Source organism: Mirounga angustirostris, unplaced genomic scaffold, assembly GCF_029215605.1.
Source record: "Mirounga angustirostris isolate CCGP_5_RB_7025 unplaced genomic scaffold, mMirAng1.0.hap1 SCAF_4, whole genome shotgun sequence".
Lineage (NCBI taxonomy): Eukaryota > Metazoa > Chordata > Mammalia > Carnivora > Phocidae > Mirounga > Mirounga angustirostris.
Window position 1 is genome coordinate 183,683,429 of NW_026991712.1, and position 17,775 is coordinate 183,701,203.

Here is a 17,775-nt window from a genome sequence, read left to right on the forward strand (position 1 = left end):
GTAAGAATCTGCAGATTCCTGAGTGAAGCCCAGGGGGGATTTCGGAGCCGAGGAAAAGTGGAGGGGCCCGGGAAGCCTGCAGAGAGCTGGGGCTGTGTGGGCTGATGGAAGGGGCCCTTGCTCTCTGTCCCCCCGTTGGCTGTGTGATCATGGTCTTGCTGGCCTTTGTGGTCCTCATACATAAAGAGAAAAGACCAGAATCTGACCAATGTGCATCAAGGATTTTTCTGCCGAGAAAAAGGCCTCTTGGCCTGGAGGGGGGAAAATGAGCCAAGTGTTTTAGAAAATGAAGACATAATTTTGGGGGGTGCCTTCACCAACAATACACCTAGCATCATGGGAAAAGTAACTTCCCTGCTGGTGCGATCGCTGTTGATGATGATGAGAGCGAGCTTGTGCTCACTCGAAGGCTGCTGTGGCTCCAGGTGTTTTTCATGTATGAACTCATTCATTCTTCACCTCAGTCCTATGAGGGAGGGAGCACCGTCCCTGTTTTACAGGGGAAGGAGCTGAGACACAGAAAAGTTCCGTAACCGGCCCAAGGCCACACAGCCAGCGACAGGAGAGAAGGATCCGATTCCAGGCTCTTGGGCTGCACCCCCCGCCCCCCCGGCCATGCTGGAAACCCCCACAGCCACAAGACAAGGCGCCTCTCCCGTCCTTCAGCAGCACCTAGGCCTCCCTTTCTGTTTGTGAACTTCGGGATCGATAGTGTGAGAAAGTGACTCCAAGAGTTAATAATTCATAAGAACTAACTTTTCTGGAGATATTTGCGTTCTCCTGGGAGATTCCGGACAGCGGGAATGGATCTAGGAAGCAGATTCCCAAAGGGAGCCGTCTGGGGGCAGGGCTCCCTTCCCAGCAGCCTTGAATCGCATCCAGTTGGAACACGGGCCCTGAACGTGGCTATTTTACTAAGTCTCAAAATGTGTTCGGCCTTAGGAAACAGGAAACCAGTTTACTGTGGGCATAAGGAACGTGTGGTTTCTCCCAAAAGCATAGCTGAGTCACGGCTCCCCTTGGCCTCTGAGGAGACACCCCACCCCCCTTCATGTCTGAAGGCTACTTGTCATTTTTACAAGCTGCTGGGAGACTAGGGCCCCTTCCCCCTCGTACCCTAATCCAGCCCAGTACTAGATCTTTTTCTTTTTCCCTCCTGGAAAGCCTACAAAGAAGGAAGGAACGAACGAACGAACGAATGAAGGAAGGAAGGCAGGCAGGTCAGTCTAAGTGTCTGCCTTCGGCTCAGGTCATGATCTGAGGGTCCTGGGATCGAGTCCCGCATCGGGCTCCCGGCTCGGCGGGGAGCCTGCTTCTCCCTCTGTTGCTCCCCCTGCTTGTGCTCTCTGTCTCTCTCTCCGACAAATAAATAAAATCTTAAAAAAAAAAAAAAAGAAAAAGAAAAGAAATCCGTAGATTCTAAGAGAAAAGCTTTGTCCACTTTTATTTTTCTCCAGCTTTTCATGACTTTACTAACGACTTCCCTCTTGTCATTAAATAAGTGTTCGGTTTCCTCCTGTGTCAAAAGGGGTTATGATCACAGAACACACGTGTCTGAGTCCCCAGAAACCTGTATTTAAATATTTTCTCGCCGTGCCGGTTACAGCAAAAGTCTGGAGGCTAAAGGAAGTTAATCAGTGGCCATAAATAAACAATTACAGTTGTTCACATTTTCTCCTCTTTGATTTTTAGGGGAGTTTGTGTTTGAGGCAGGATTTGAGCGTGTTTGCTACGTCAGTAAATATAGCCCCGTGGTAGGAATGTTAGCGAAGCATTTTGCGCGTTGGGTAGAGTGTTGGAGAAGGTGAGCCTTCCGTGTCTTTCTTTTTTTTTTTTTATATAAGATTTTTTATTTATTTTTTGACACAGAGAGAGACAGTGAGAGAGGGAACACAGCAGGGGGAGTGGGAGAGGGAGAAGCAGGTTTCCCGCCAAGCAGGGAGCCCGATGCGGGGCTCGATCCTAGGACCCCGGGATCATGACCTGAGCCGAAGGCAGACGCTTAACGACTGAGCCACCCAGGTGCCCCTTCCGTGTCTTTCTGACCCAGCGGTTCTCAGGGGCAGCTGCCTCCCCCAACCAGGGGGACGTTTAGCAATGGCTGGAGACACCTGAGTTGTCACGGGTAGGGGACGGGTGGCCCTACGGTGCATCCAGGACAGCCCCCCAGAGCAAAGAATTATTTAGCCCTAAGTGCTGTGGTTCACGGAACCTTTCTACCAGGTTAGGTGGGTAGAGGTAGGTTGCAAGACAGGGAGCAGTCGAAAGATGACGAATCTTCAGATTCTCTTGCATCCTTCAATAAGACTTCGGGGTAAATCCGGAGTTCCCTTGAACCCCAGCTGCTTCCTATGACTTAAGCCAGGATTTCTCCTCCCACAGAGGCTTACACTCATACTTTTACTGGCAACGCTGATAGCCGCATTTGGGTCATCCTTCCAGTATGGGTACAATGTGGCCGCCGTTAACTCCCCTGCCGAGGTAGGTCACTGGGGTGAGTGAGACGCAGCTCCCAATCAACGTGGGGGGTGGCTGGAGCAGCCTGTGCCCGGACATGGCCACCTGGGTGGTGGTACGTGCACACTGGGGCGCACAGTGGGTCCTCAGGTCACGGGAGAGGGAAGTACGCGTGAGACACACAGCACAGACCCAAGGGAATGACTTGCAGGCACAAGGCCATGGGGGTGAACCCGCTCCCCTGGCCTCAGCTTCTCATGGGGAGCCAAGCCTGGCTGTGCACACGGGGGCTGGTGCGGATGGGGGCTCTGGTCTTTTGTAGCCCTGCACTCTCCAGAGGAGTCTGGAGGGTCAGGGGTCATCCAAAGGCCTGGAGGACTGGAGTTAGCAACGTCCTGGGCAGGGTGCCTATCAGAGGCCTGGCAGCTCCCCAGGTGGGTGCTCCTGCTAGCTGTTAGTCATACCACTCTGTCCCTTCTCCCTTCCACTTACAAGTGTCACTGTCTGTGTGCCCAAGTCGTCCATCGGGGGGCCTAACAGCTCACGGTGTTCTTTCTGCAAAACCAGGTCAAGTTACTTTGGTGCTCTCTTCCGCTTTGTTCTCCAGCTCATGAAAGCATTTTATAATGAGACCTACTATGAACGTAACAATAACTACATAAATGAGTTTTCCTTGACATTGCTGTGGTCTGTTTCTGTGTCCATGTTCCCCTTTGGAGGCTTCATCGGCTCCCTCATGGTTGGCCCCTTGGTGAATAAACTTGGCAGGTAAGGCAAGCTAAATTTCCAGCTCCTGAAAATCCTAGACCCCGACCATTTCAAACCTAGGCTTAAAGCTGAAGTTGTTTTTTGTTGTTGTTGGTGGTGGTGGTGGTGGTAAAACTAGGTAATAACTATTGTGATGATTTCTGTTTTCTAATACGATCTTAAAGAGACCAGATGTTGACCAAGTGTCTGGGGATGAGGCAGGGTCTCAGAGCTAGAGGTGGGTATGGCGGGTCTTGGGCTCTGGGGGCAGGCCAGAAAGAGCAGAGCATACTTCACAAGTCAGGACTCGCTCCCTCTATGTTCTCTTGCCTTACACGTATATTCCTTACCAAAACCAAAACAAGTTCTCTCCTCTCTCTCTCTTTTTTTTTTCTCTTTGCTTTTTAAGAGTCAAACACCAGATAACAGGGCCACAATGTCAGTCCCAACGTAGATCATAGCACAGCGTTCTTGAACTCTGCCTCCCAAACAAACACAAACTCACTGCTCTGTTCTTTTACTTTGAGATCAAGTAATAGGCAGAATTTAACCCAAATTAAATTCCTAGAAAACTCTGAAATGGCTGAGATTAATGTCAGGCACTCCAGGGTGAAACCGCGTGGTCCCGGGGCAACTCTCACTATGAGTGTTGTGAATGCCAAGGGCAGAGCTTATATCTTTGCCCCTAATTCTAGAAACATTAGAGATTATGTATTTGATTCCAAAAAAGGTCCTTAAGACATCACACTTCCTCCTGTAAATTCCATGGGCATGAGAGAGCGGCCTTGGTATGAGCGGTATTTAAGAGCTCCTCCCCACCAGCCCCTTCCCTTGACGAACGAGCACACGGAGTCTAGGTAAGGTCAAATCGTCTTCTCGGCCACAGATGTCATTAGCTCGAGAGTCAAGGCCAGAACCCAGCGCCTTCTCCGGTATTTTTCAAAAAAGAGTCTGAGATTAGAAACATACAACCTCTGCTTTGGGATCTAAGATCCTGAGGTCTTCCTGGGAGGTTGGTGTTGAACTCAGCAGTTTTCTCTGCCGGCCAGAACATCAATCAAGTCACAGATCTGCAGGCCAGGTCTCCTTGAGTAAAGGACTTTGGTCCACGTTGGTCCATTTGGTCCACAGATGGAGTAGACAGTTGCTTGTCCAGCTGTCTGCTTGAGAATGTGATAAAAATGCTATTCAGCTGTTTGTGGTTTTCTTAAAGTTCTGTTCCTTATACAACAGTAGCAACTAACAATTTATTGATGGGTTCCTATGTGCCAGGCTCTATCCCGAACTTGGGCTTTTAGGGTTTTTAGGGGTTTTTTTTAGGGTTTTTAATTCCCCCAATCCATACAACAGCCCCATCCCCTTTTTCAAAATGGGAAAACAAAGCACAGAGAGATGCTGTCACTTAGCCAAGATTATACAGTTGGGAGGAAATTCCATCTCTGAGCCCGTCCAAGCAATACTGTTTTATCAGGCAAGTATCTTCTCTATCTGTTGCTTTATTGCTTAATCACACACATAGTATCTTTTTCATACAAGATATTTACATGTTCATGTGGTCAGACTTAACTCTCATTTATGGTTTTTGCTTTTTGGGTCTGAAGGCAGCCTTCCCCACCTACCTGGAGTCACAAGGGTAGTCTTCTATAATTTAAAAAATAATGTTATACAATTTTGTTTTTCCCAGGCAGATCTGGCATTTTATTTTATTTTTCTTATTTTTATTTTTTTTTAAAGATTTTATTTATTTGACAGAGAGAGACACAGCGAGAGGGGGAACACAAGCAGGGGGAGTGGGAGAGGGAGAAGCAGGCTTCCTGCGGAGCTGGGAGCCCGATGCGGGGCTCGATCCCAGGACCCTGGGATCATGACCTGAGCCGAAGGCAGGCGCTTAACGACTGAGCCACTCAGGCGCCCCAGATCTGGCATTTTATTTTGTATGGTGTTTTAACATTGAAAGGATTTTCTATATGCTGTTGAATTCAATCTGCTAATATTTCATGTACGATTTTTCCATCTACGTGATATCAGTGAGGTTGGCCCTATACATTTCTTCTAATGTCCTTACCTGATCTGGTTTCAAGATTCCACTAACATCATGTGAGTTGGTGATTTCAAAAAACCCTTGAGTGTATCCTAGTATGCAGCTCTTTCCCTCTGCTCCCCACCACCGATGCACTCTGCACTGTGGTCATTTCCCACTGTGGCTCCCACCAGGCTGTGCACTTGACCCCTATCACCAGGCTGTGCACTTGACCCCTATCACCAGGCTGTGCACTTGACCCCTATCACCAGGCTGTGCACTTGACCCCTATCACCAGGCTGTGCACTTGACCACTTGACCCCTATCACCAGGCTGTGCACTTGACCCCTATCACCAGGCTGTGCACTTGACCCCTATCACCAGGCTGTGCACTTGACCCCTATCACCAGGCTGTGCACTTGACCCCTATCACCAGGCTGTGCACTTGACCACTTGACCCCTATCACCAGGCTGTGCACTTGACCCCTATCACCAGGCTGTGCACTTGACCCCTATCACCAGGCTGTGCACTTGACCCCTATCAGCCTACCATCACAGACAGTGGAAGCAGCAGCAAAGCCCGCTGCTGTAACTGGCCAGAACTTGCTGAACATCTGTTAAATGAACACGTGAATCCTTCGCCCAGACTAACTGACATTTCGTCCTCTGCAGGAAAGGGACTTTGCTCTTCAACAACATCTTCTCCATTGTCCCCGCGATCTTAATGGGGTGCAGCGAGGTTGCCCGGTCGTTTGAGATGATCATTGTGTCCAGACTTCTGGTGGGAATATGTGCAGGTAAATGATGCTACGCTGTGCTACCACTCTGTGATTTAGGATAATCGGGGAGGAGGGGCAGGCACCAGGGTCTGGACCATCCTGGGGCCGCTGAAGCTCGCAGACGCAGTGAGCCTGCACCTGCCTCTGTCCTGAACTAGACCCTGGAGCCCACGCTTTAGTCTCAGGTGCGTTCAGGGGCAGAGCGTCCCTGTGCCACTTCCCACAAAGAGAGCCCTTGCGTGAAAGACAGAAATACAGAATCCTGTGCAGAGGCGCGCTTCCGTCTGGTCCTTTATCTTCGTGTTTTCTCAACTGCAGGCGGGCCAGTGGGTGGGCGGAGACCCCTGATTAGTGAGCAGCATTTTCTTTTTCTAGACAGAGTAGACCGTGTCGTGGGCAATAAAGATAAGGATTGTCTTCTGGAACTTTTGCTTCGGTTATTGATACGTGTATGAAAATCAGGTTGCAACGTAAAACATGTTTCTGTATTTTTTACTGTGGGTCGTGGTTGAAAAAGCGTGACGAACAATCTAACGGACGAATCCCTCTTAATGAGAGCAGCCTCTCAACTTGTATAGGGAATGTGAAGTTTGCAAAGGGCTCTTCGGGGGGGGGTCCTCTTTCACTTCCTCCTCCAGCGGCCACCTGCTGCAGAGAGTAATGACTGGCTGGGGTCTCTCACCCCATAAGCCCTGGAGCTGCTTTGCAAACTCTCCAAAGCTATCCTCAGAGGCCGCGCTTTGGTGGTCGTAGGAAGCTCCCCCATAATTGTTTCAGACCGAAGAGATGGTGTTAAAGCCATGCTTGTGAACTTCCCACCCGCCCCCCCCCCCCCGCCCCTGTGACTTGGCATTCTTTCGTAGACTGTATTTCCCAGGGCTGGTGGGGGTGAGCGGGGCGCCCACTCTTGGGGCCGTGCGCCTTCCGGGTGGGCACCCAGGGTAAGCGCCCCCAAAATGCTGCATCCCGGGCACCCTGCCAGCAACCCTGCACCCGGCCCAGGCAGTACCAGCAGCTCTCATTTTCTCCTTCCATCACGGGGCTAGGGATGAATGGAAGACCTGGCTGGATGTCAGCAAGCCCCTCAGCGGGCTCTATGGACAGTGGTGGGCACGGCGAGGAGCCTGGTGTTAGGGGAAATGGCGAGGAATTGCGGGGCCAGGGAGAAGAAGAGGAAAATAAGATCCTTGAAGAGAGAAGAGGTCCTGTCAAGGAGAGAGTGATGGGCCCCATGACAAGCTTCCTTCGTACTGCTTTCCCTGAGAGCGCTGGATGGACCTCTGCCTCCTGAGCCCCAAGGGTGCCTGGCCCGTCTCCCCCTGCAGCAGGGCTGGGCTAATGAAACACGGATGATTCCTGGAAGGTGCAGGCAGGCACTTTTCTGTTGACCATCCAACACTTCAGGGTTGGTTCCAACAGGGAAATATTAGGCTCCGATAGATAACAAATCACAAAACCCCCAACCTTTACTCCTAAATAAACATGACTTTCAAGTCAGTGGTTCTCAAACATTCTGGCCTCACTCTTACACTCTTAAAATTATTGAGAGCTCCAAAGAGCTTTTTGCTCACGTGGGTTGTATTGATTAATATTTACCATTTAGAGATTGCAGCCAAGGGGCGCCTGGGTGGCTCAGCTGGTGAAGCATCTGCCTTCGGCTCAGGTCGTGATCCCAGGGTCCTGGGATTGAGCCCCGCATTGGGGCGGGGGGTGTCCCTGCTCAGCAGGGAGTCTGCTTCTCCCTCTCCCTCTGCTCTTCCCTGCCCTGTTCATGCTCTCTCTCTCTCAAATAAATTAAAAAAAAAAAAGGAGAAAGAAAGAAAGAAAGAAAGAAGAAAGAAAGAAAGAAAGAAAGAAAGAAAGAAAGAAAGAAAGAAAGAAAGAAAGAGAAAGAAAGAAATTGCAACTAAGAAATGTTCATTTAATTCATTGAAATGGTGACAAGATTACATACATGTGATTCTCTTATGAAAAGAGCTGTATATTCTAGGGGTGCCTGGGTGGCTCAGTTGGTTAAGCAACTGCCTTCGGCTCAGGTCATGATCCTGGAGTCCCGGGATCGAGTCCCGCATCGGACTCCCTGCTCAGCGGGGAGTCTTCTTCTCCCTCTGATCCTCCCCCTCTCATGCTCTCTGTCTCCCATTCTCTCTCTCAGATAAATAAATAAAAAATCTTAAAAAAAAAAAAAAGCTGTATATTCTAAAACAAAAAAGCTTAGTGAGAAGAGTGGCATTGCCTTACATTTTTGCAAATCCCTTTTTAATGTCTGGCTTCAGAGAAGACAGCTGGCTTCTCCAACCTGCTTCTGTGTTCCCCTGGCTGGGGTACCACGTGGCATGTCGCCTCTGGAATGCTCCACTGTGGGCTCAGGAGAGAAGGAGAATGAACAGGGCACTATCTCAGGATTCTTGGAAAATGCTTTTGATCTCGCAGGCCCCCTGAGAAGGTGTCAGGAGCTCCCTAGGTCCTCAGATCCCTTTTGGATCTCAGGTCATAATCCATTTGCGGTTCTTTCACACGGTTCCTGAAAAAGTCAGGAAGGTGAGTGAGCCAGCAGCATGCTGCTCAGACATCCTAAAAAGGAAGGGAGCAGCTGCTCTGCCAAAAGGGGATATGGGGACCAAGGGGGTGCAGGGACAGACAGTGGGACTTGAGATGCTCAGTTCACTGGCTCACTGCTAGTCAACTCGAGTGGCAGAACACCAAGCGCTTTCCCCGAAGGAATTTCAAAGGTAAAAGCCACTTTCTCCGACTCTGTCCGACCAGGCCAGCTGGGATTGCCCAGTGGAGTCGCTTTTAAGTCCAAATAGAGATTGCTTCCCACCAGCAAGAAGGGGACCCCGTCTCTTCCCAAACCTCCGATGTTTGCCTCTTCAGTTTTTGTCCCTCATCAAGTGAAGTGCTTACTGCTGAGATGTGGGGTCCCTCCCACCCCCCCGAGCCCTGAGTGGTGACCACGGAGCCCGCCCCTCAAGGGCCCCTGCTCCTCCCAGCCCTTTAGGTGCTAGGCCTGTGGCGTCCCCACACATACCCCACCAGACTTCCCAGGGCTTCTGCAAAGACTGCCCCTCTTTGCTCTGACAACCGGGAAGAACTGGCATGAATGAGCAGCGAGCCTCTTTTAAAACACTAAGCAGATACCCTTGGGGAGAATCACCAAGCTTGAACCCTTGGTTCTCAAAAGGTTCCCTCCTATCTGGATGTCATCCAGTACCCACCCGCTGCCACACTGTTCTCCCCGGCCTCCCTGCGGCCGGAGTCCCCTCTCAGACCCGCGTCTCTCCGAGCCCCAGCCTGAGTCCTGACTGGGTGCTCGATACTCGGACTAGTGACAACCCCCCTGACCTCCATCCAACATTCTCAGCATCTTGTTGGGCTTTTGGGGGAATTAAATGGGATGATCTATGTAGAAAATACTTCCGAGCCTATAAAATTAAGTTCCACCTAATCTTCCTTGTTCCAGTAAGACGAGAAAACTTAAAAGTTTAAATAGTGGACATTCGGAAGTGGTAATTATTCCACAGCATATGTTTACATTTGTAGTGCTTACTGATTAACAGAGCTTCAGCTGTGCATCAGTTGGTTATGTAATACGCCTTCTCAGAAGGCGAAGCTGGTGGGCAGGGGTCCTTGGCACCGTACGAACAGCTTCCCCCCAAGGAGCCAGAGAGGAGAAGGTGCCAGGCCACACCTGGGCTTTTCCTCCCTGGCACCAAGCCAGTTAGGAGGGCAACCCAGAGGTCAGGCCGCCCGTGTCCCCCGCCCCCGGTGACATGAGTTGAAAAGCCAGGCTGCTTGTCGATGAACTTCCTTGGCTCAGACTATTATTTCTTTCCTTACAGTTTAAAGGATGAAGAATTAAAAGAGGTGTTTGCTTACTCTCGCCGTTTTGAGACCCGATGTGATTGCTGGATAAGAACGAGTGTGTCTGAAGACACAGCTTGTCCCTGTCAGGCTTAATGTTTCCTGATGGTGTTTTTACTTCAATCCCCTGCCAGGTCTGTCTTCCAATGTTGTCCCCATGTACCTGGGGGAGCTGGCCCCCAAAAACCTGAGGGGGGCCCTCGGGGTGGTACCTCAGGTCTTCATCACCATCGGCATCCTCGTGGCTCAGATCTTTGGTCTTCGGAGCCTCCTCGCAAACAAAGAAGGTAAGCCGCGGCCGCCTGCAGACCCCAGGCCTCCCTCCGCTCCGACTGGACGTTTCTGTGAGCTGGTCTTTCCTCTCTGGACGCTCCGAGAGCGTCCCATTCCATAGACGAGGAAAGGGGGGTGCCCCCTGGGGGTCAGGTGGTGAGCCACAGGGCTGGTACCCCTTCTAGACCCTGACTCTGGAGCCACACTGCCCTCCTGGAGAACCCAAGCCCAGCACATAGTAGATGCACAGTAAATGGTAACCGCCACTCCTTCTGCATGAACCCCTGCCCCCTTTCTGGTCTCAGGTCTTGAAAGGGAAATCACCATTAATCGTCACACCAGCCAGAACGTATAATGTGCTTACTGTGGGCCAGGCACCAAGTCTTTATACTAATTCCATTCAATCCTCCAAGCAACCCTCTAAAGCAGATACTGTTATTATGCCCATTTTACAGATGCAGAACCTGAGGCATAGAGAGATTGGATAATACGTCCAAGGTCTCCTTAAGATACACATCCCGGTGGTTTGGTCCTAGGTCCATGTTAAGTGGCCACTGTCCCCCTTTCAATCACCCTCATAAGGAGCAGGGACCAGGGGTTCAGGGGCTGAGTTCCTGTCTCCCAGTGATGGCACGTAAATGATCAGCAGGACGCAGGGCAATCTGCAGAGCCCTGGTGTCCGTGACGTGCTTGCTGGTGGGCAGTAGGGAGTGACTGGTTCTGCCCAGCGAGGGGGGCCTCAGAGAGGGCTGAGGGTCTGGACTGGGGGGAACAGGACCAGCGTTCCAGACCTGGGCATGGAGGACAGAAATGCAGAAGTTTTTTTGTAAGTTCGGGGAACTACAAATGTTGTGTGGACTGCATTTGTCCATCCTTTTTTGAGACTCTTTCACTGTTGGTGCCCTTCCTCTGGGCAGAGTGTGTGGAGGGCAGGGCTTTGGCCTTAGGCATCTCTGAATCTGCAGCACGAGTCCTGGCACATAACAGATGCTCGAGAACAAGGAAGGAAGGAAACCCAGAAGAGAGTGCTGTGCAGGAGGCAGGCGGTCATGGTGCACAGGATTGAGGAAGTCCGACAATCTTCTTGAAAAGAGGATTGCAGCGGGGTGTCTGGATTTGGCAGTTCGGGGTCTCCAAGAAGAGTTTCCCGGTAGGGGGTGGGGTGGGGGCCCGAGCCAGACGGCAGTGGCCAAAATCGGAGATAGGTCCACACCTGCTGTTGGCTGTGCAGGGCGATGGATTCCGGACCAAGGGAAGCCTGCATTTGCAGGTGTGTGGGGGTTGGTCCTGGCACCTGCCTCACGACGTGGCCGGTGGGGAAGCGAGTTAACACACGAAGAGCCGTGAGAGCAGATGCCTGGCATGCGGACATCCGCCGTTGTCACTGAGTGCCAGCCCTAGGAGAAAAGGGGGAGAGGCAGGGCGTTAGCAGCTCCTAGAAGGAGCCTGAGCTACTCATTCACTCATTGGACCATATTCATGGTGCAAAATAACACACAGAAGGAAGAGCGCATAAAACATAAACGTACATTCCCTCCACCCAAAAACAAACACCGGTGTTTGGTCTGGACGCCAAACTAGAGCCGTGCCCGGCCCCCTGTAGCTTTCTGCGTGCCCCTCAACCATGGCCTGCCCACCCCCACCGTGCTGACATTTGTCACCCCATCCTTGCGTCTCCCTATAGCTGTTTACCACCTTTTGCAAAGATGGAGTTAATTTTCTGTTTCTGGACTTCATCCGGTTGGACCGCATGGTGTGGGCTACTGCCCCCAGCATTGGGTTTCTGGGACGGGCTCCTGTCGTGGCTTGCTTCCGTCCCAGTGCAGTATAGGATTCTGTTTTGTGAATACCCCATGCTTCCTGGGTCCATTCTACCATCGTGGGCATTGCCTTGTTGGTCGTTTTCATTTCTATGGTCAGTGCAGTGCAGACTGGTCCAGTTCAGGTGTCCCGGTGGCCCCGGCAGAGTCCTGAGCATGGACAGGGGTCTCCTTAGGATACACATCCCGGTGGTTTGGTCCTAGGTCCATGTTAAGTGGACCAGCTCTGGTCTGGCTCTTAAGGAAACCAGTCTGGGACAGAGTGGCCGGCTGGGCTCCAGGGGGGTGGGGGGACTGGAGGGGCAGAAGGCAGGTGACTTGGCTGGGGCCGGCTCTCACGTGGGCACTGGCTTGCCTGCAGGCTGGCCGATCCTCCTCGGGCTGACCGGGATCCCGGCGGCCCTGCAGCTCCTGTTCTTGCCCTTCTTCCCCGAGAGCCCCCGGTACCTGCTGATTCAGAAGAAGGATGAAGTAGCTGCCAGAAATGGTAAAGCTTTAACTGTGCTGGGTCAGGGGACGGAGGCCACAGCGTCCTGGCTCCGGGGAGTTGGGGCGCCCTGAGCCGACCCCCTGCTCCCGTCCCTTAGCGCTGAAGAGGCTGCGCGGCTGGGACGACGTGGGCTCGGAGATGGAGGAGATCTGGCAGGAGGACGAGGCCGAGAAGGCCGCGGGCTTCATCTCTGTGCTGAAGCTGTTCAGCATGAGGTCCCTGCGGTGGCAGGTCATCTCCATCATCATCCTCATGGGCGGCCAGCAGCTGTCAGGAGTGAACGCAGTATGGGGACAGTGGGGCCCGGGGGCGCGGCGGGTGGCCGGTGGCTGGTGTCACCGCGGGGGCGGGGGGCCATGTCGCAGGTGTTGTCCCGAGGGCCCCACCAGCCTCTGGGGGTACCTTCCAGATCTACTACTACGCAGACCAGATCTACCTGAGCGCGGGGGTGAACGATCATGACGTCCAGTATGTGACGGTGGGCACGGGGGCTGTCAACGTGCTGATGACCGTCTGTGCCGTGAGTCAGACAGCACCACGCATGGAGGGCATCTTAGGAGTGGGGAGGGGGGTCCTAGCTGAGGACAGGGCTGGAGCTGAGGTGCGTCTTGGTGTCCTCATCTCCAGCCTCTGGGCTCTTGTCAGATGACAATCTATGCACCCCCCCAAGATGGAGACCCCTGCCCCCGACTCTGGAAGCTTCCACCGTGTGAAGTGGCTCCTCCCCAGTGTCTGACATTTCGGGTTGCAACCTGGGAGGGCAGCTCTAGGCAGGGGTACGCCCCCCTTTTCTGGCGGGGCTCCTGAGCCTCCCTGCTTGTCCTTTGCCCCCTGCCTTCCAGGTGTTCGTGGTGGAGCTCTTGGGGCGGCGGGTCCTACTCCTCCTGGGCTTCTCCGTCTGCTTCACGGCCTGCTGCGTGCTCACGGCCGCTCTGGCCCTGCAGGTGAGGAAGGGGGGGCTGTGTCCTGTCCACCCCCTGCGCCCTCGCCTGCAGTACAAGGAAGAAGACCAGAATGACCTTTTAGCAGCTGCGCTGAATCAGATGCCTGGGGACCATCTGCAGCCCCCGTCACCCCCACCCCGTAGCAACCCACTGCCCACTAACGGCCGGTTTTCCGGGGGCATCCGGTTGGTGCTGCCTGTTGGAGGAGCCAGGAGCCCTCCTGCCCCAGCCCTGGCAGAGCGCCTGGCCCTCTGGGGACCTAGGTTCCCGACGTTCCCCATCCCCGGTTGTCCCTGCTTTGCCGGCTGTGATCCCACCCTGTTTTCTCCCCACAGGACACAATATCCTGGATGCCTTATGTCAGCATCACCTGCGTCATCTCCTACGTCATAGGACACGCCCTTGGGCCCAGTATGTACCCCAGAGCTGGCTCTATGCTTCCCTGTTCTCCTCTTCGGCACCATCAGCCCTAGAAATCTCTGTTCCCCGGAGAGGCTCCTTGGAGGGCCGGATGCAGCCCCAAAATGGCTTCTCCCCCTACCTTCCTATCGCAAAGGGGTGTGGACAGAGCATAATTAGACTGAAAGCAATAAAGCAGCCTCGACTATGTGGGTTGAAACGGGCTGTGTAGTTGGCGTAGAGATCCTTACGGGTGGTCACAGGCCCCTTTTGGGGACATCACAGGGTGTCACCTGTGGTGCTCAATTCTTGCTGTTGGCCTCCTCACTGTGCTTTGCCAGCAGCCCAGCAGTCCCGGAGACACACTGCCCCTCGGGCCCCCGGCACAGCAGGGCCTCCGGGACCCTTTATGGGCCTGCTCTGCTTCCAGAGAAGGCAGCCCTTCCTCTTCTCCCACTCTGCCCCCCCCCCCCGCCCCGCCCAGGTCCCATCCCCGCGCTACTGATCACGGAGATCTTCCTGCAGTCCTCCCGGCCGTCCGCCTTCATGGTGGGGGGCAGCATCCACTGGCTCTCCAACTTCACTGTGGGCTTGATCTTCCCCTTCATCCAAGTGAGTGCGCCCCGGGGGCCCCGGATGTGCAAATCCTCAAGCGGTAAAGGGAGAACCTTTTCGAGAATGTGAACCCCGATCCCTTTCCCACAGGTGGGCCTCGGACCTTACAGCTTCATCATTTTTGCTGTGATTTGTCTCCTCACCACCGTCTACATCTTCCAGGTTGTCCCCGAGACCAAGGCCAAGACATTCATGGAGATCAATCAGATTTTCACCAAGATGAATAAGGTGTCAGAGGTGTACCCAGAGAAGGAGGAACTAAAGGACTTTCCAGTCTCTGCTTCGGGCACTAACTCAAGCAGAGGAGCCTGTTAAGTGGGTCTGTGTGGAGCTTCCCTCCGGGGCTTGCTTTCTGACCGACAGGTGTCTGTGAACACCCGGAACTAGGACCAGCCCGGTGTGGAACGCAGGCCCCACTGGGACTGCCCAAAGGGCTTCTGTGCTCTCTCCAGACTGACCCACCACCAACCCCGACTCGCTGTGAGCAGGCGCCCCTCACCAAGTGGGTTCGCCGTTGGGTAGCTCCTAATAACACCAGCTCTTACGACAAAAGTCTTTACTACAGTGGCGGGACAGAAGGAACCCCATCTGGCCGGAGAAATGAACTCCTCTGCAATCCCACGGGTCTGCTCGGGACCGGAGGCATTCTTCCTCCTGCCAGATCCATCTCCAGGAATACCAGCCCTGGAATATGTGATGTCCCAAGTAATGATGTCTAAGAACCTAGGGCAGGTCCCTGCGGAGACATCAACGAGTCAGAGATTCTTAATCGTGAATTATATCGCTGGAGGACATTGGCATTGCCTCTGTATGCTCAGGAAAACACGTATGATCACTTCTCACCAACACATGCTTCTTTCCTGTGAGCAGGTAGAAGACACGGGGGGGCGGTGCCTCCCTGCTCCTTCAAGCAGTCTGTGTTGGAGCATCGGCCGCTCAAGGGTGCGGGTTTGTCCCGGAATCCCTGCCTAGGACAGGGCCTGGCGTGGAGGAGGTGCTGAGACAGTATTTGCTGGAAGAAGGGGAGCAGCGAGAGAGGAGGTGTTCACAGAGTGGTGATTTTTTAAAATTTAAGATCGGGGCTCCTCTGCATGTCTTCAGGTGCATGGTGAACACCGAGGGGCCCTGAAAGTGAGATGGGGAAGGGGGGCCGGGAGGAGGAGGGATGCCCCCCCACACATATGGCACATACAGCAGAGCTGGGGGCTTTTCTTAAAGACATACGTTCACACATGTGTGTGTGCGCGTGCGTGTGTGTGTGGCGGGAGGGGGGGACAGGATGCGAGATCTGCTCCTGGGCATGAAGGAGGCAGAGCCAGGGACAGGGTGGGACAGAGGTAGGATTAGGAGCAGCCTTTGTAAGGGTGGAATGGGGATCCTACAGGTGATTAATTAAATAACTCACAGGAGTAATGAGGGCCCAGAAGTGAAGAGTCCCCTGCTGGGGTTGGGGCACCCTTGACCTCCAGGTGCAGGGACCTGCCGTGCCAAGGGGGCACGGGAACCAGCCGCACACAGCAGGAGCTCTCAACACGGAGGAGCGGTCCAGCTGGGATCTCAGAATCCAGGAGGCTGGAGCCCCAGTCCTTGGTCCTGCCACTTCGTGATGGTGTGACATGCACTTTCTGCTCGGCTTTCCTGTATGTTAGTTTCCTCTTCTGTTAGACAGAACTAATAACAAGTGTCTCACATGGTAACGAGGATGAAAGAATATGTTTATGGTGTTTAGATCAGCGGCTGGCATGTATTCTGTACTTAGTTATTTTTAAGAGCTTGAGAATGAGCATTGATCTTGAGGACAAATAAACCCATAGGTAAAAATGCAGCAAGAGACCACTATCCATGTATAACTGGAATTAAGCAATTAAGTAAATGGATGGCAGATGGTGAGAGCCATCTCACTGGTGGAGATAAGCCAAGACAGGGAGCCTGGGATGATCCACGTGGTCCTAGATGAACGTTGGAGATCCTGGTATGAGCTCACATTCAGTTTAATATAAACACAGATAGCTACCTATAGAAATACTGGGGTGCCTGGGGGCTCAGTTGGTTAAGCATCTGACTCTTGATTTGGGCTCAGGTCATGATCTCAGGGTCGTGAGATCGAGCCCTGAGTCGTGGAGCCTGCTTAGGATTCTTTCCCTCTCCCCCTCCCCTACCTCCTCTCTAAGAAAAAGAAACACTTGAGGGCATGTGTATTTCCATGGGTTAGGAAACACAAGAGGGAGGCATGGGCCTGGTTGCATGGGAAGGGAGGTGTGGGATCAGGGAAGACCACAGCATCTCCCCCGTGCAGAAGAAGCAGTAGGAAAGGGAAGGATGGACATTCCAGGTGAGAGAAGCACACTGAGGTGTTCAGGGGAACTGTGGGTCGGTCTGAAGTGAAGCCGGGAAGGTGTGGGTCCTTGTGAGCCAAATTGAGTTGGAACTGAGTCCTCAACACAACCTGGGTGATCACCTAGTCTAAGGGAGGACTGTGGCAGTAATAAGGATGGGGGGGGGGCCTTGAGTAGGGGGACCGGTTGGCAAGAAATAAGGGGGCCCTGCAGAGCCAGCAGAGGTCGGGCCAAGATGTGAGAGAATTCAGAGAGAGACCAGTAGGATTTAAGGACCCGTCGGCCCTCACAGGTGAGGCACCTTGCCGCCTTGCTCGGTTTCCGACAGGCCAGGGGTGGAGGGTGGAGGGGGCGGAGCGGCAGGCTTGGGGAGAAGACAGTAACATTTTTGGACATGTGGAGATGGAGGAGCTCATGAAATATGTAAGAAGTGTCTAGAAGGACATGAGTCACGTGGCTCTGGAGCTCAGGAGAGAGAGACCACATTCACATAACTATTATAGTATATTGGTATAATTGTTGTCTTTTATTGTTAATTTCTTACTGTGCCTAATTTCTAAATCAAACTTGATCACAGGTATGTGTGTATAGGAGAAAAAATAATGTACCCAAGGTTCAGTGCTATCCACAGTTTCGTGGGGCTCTGGGAGGGGATCCCCCATGGATCAGGGGGGACTACTATATTTCTTGCTTCCTCCTTCACGATGCCTGTTTGTCTATTTTATCACGTGACATGTACATGTACGGAACTTCTAAAAAATAAATATGCATACACTGGAGGTTTGTGTTCAAAACTTTGTTACTGATGGAATAGTGCTATGGGAAAGGTTTGGAGACCACTGGGGGCCAAGCTGGCCACAAAGAGAAGCAAAGATGAAGAAGAAAGGACACTTTGGGAGAATTAGAAGGTTGGAGGTTCTTTGGATGCTAACCAAGGTCAGTCAAGGTGAGGGCAGTTAGCAAGTGAGAGAGATGGAGGTGAGGAGGACTGTGGACCCTGTTTGCTCTCAAAGTTGCGTGCACAGTGCTGA

The 17,775-nt window shown here is 52.9% G+C and overlaps 1 protein-coding gene across 11 annotated transcripts in view; it reads left to right on the top strand.

Annotated features, from left to right (window-relative positions):
• Nucleotides 1-17,544, top strand: part of LOC123860105 (solute carrier family 2, facilitated glucose transporter member 5) — a 58,011-nt gene extending 40,467 nt beyond the window's left edge. The window contains exons 1-12 of one of the 11 annotated variants that reach the window (XM_064589973.1): nucleotides 733-1,220; nucleotides 2,383-2,481; nucleotides 3,065-3,225; nucleotides 5,897-6,021; nucleotides 10,002-10,154; nucleotides 12,322-12,447; nucleotides 12,548-12,735; nucleotides 12,860-12,970; nucleotides 13,293-13,394; nucleotides 13,730-13,805; nucleotides 14,278-14,405; nucleotides 14,499-17,544. In XM_064589973.1, the coding sequence (XP_064446043.1) occupies nucleotides 3,068-3,225; nucleotides 5,897-6,021; nucleotides 10,002-10,154; nucleotides 12,322-12,447; nucleotides 12,548-12,735; nucleotides 12,860-12,970; nucleotides 13,293-13,394; nucleotides 13,730-13,805; nucleotides 14,278-14,405; nucleotides 14,499-14,723 (1,392 nt within the window). In that variant the 5' untranslated portion in view covers nucleotides 733-1,220; nucleotides 2,383-2,481; nucleotides 3,065-3,067 and the 3' untranslated portion in view covers nucleotides 14,724-17,544. Of the gene's footprint in view, nucleotides 1-732; nucleotides 1,221-2,382; nucleotides 2,482-3,064; nucleotides 3,226-3,947; nucleotides 4,062-5,232; nucleotides 5,302-5,896; nucleotides 6,022-10,001; nucleotides 10,155-12,321; nucleotides 12,448-12,547; nucleotides 12,736-12,859; nucleotides 12,971-13,292; nucleotides 13,395-13,729; nucleotides 13,806-14,277; nucleotides 14,406-14,498 lie in introns of those variants that run through there. The other 10 variants (XM_064589975.1, XM_064589967.1, XM_064589966.1 and 7 more) reach the window with 10 other exon arrangements.
• Nucleotides 17,545-17,775: the final 231 nt, after the last annotated feature.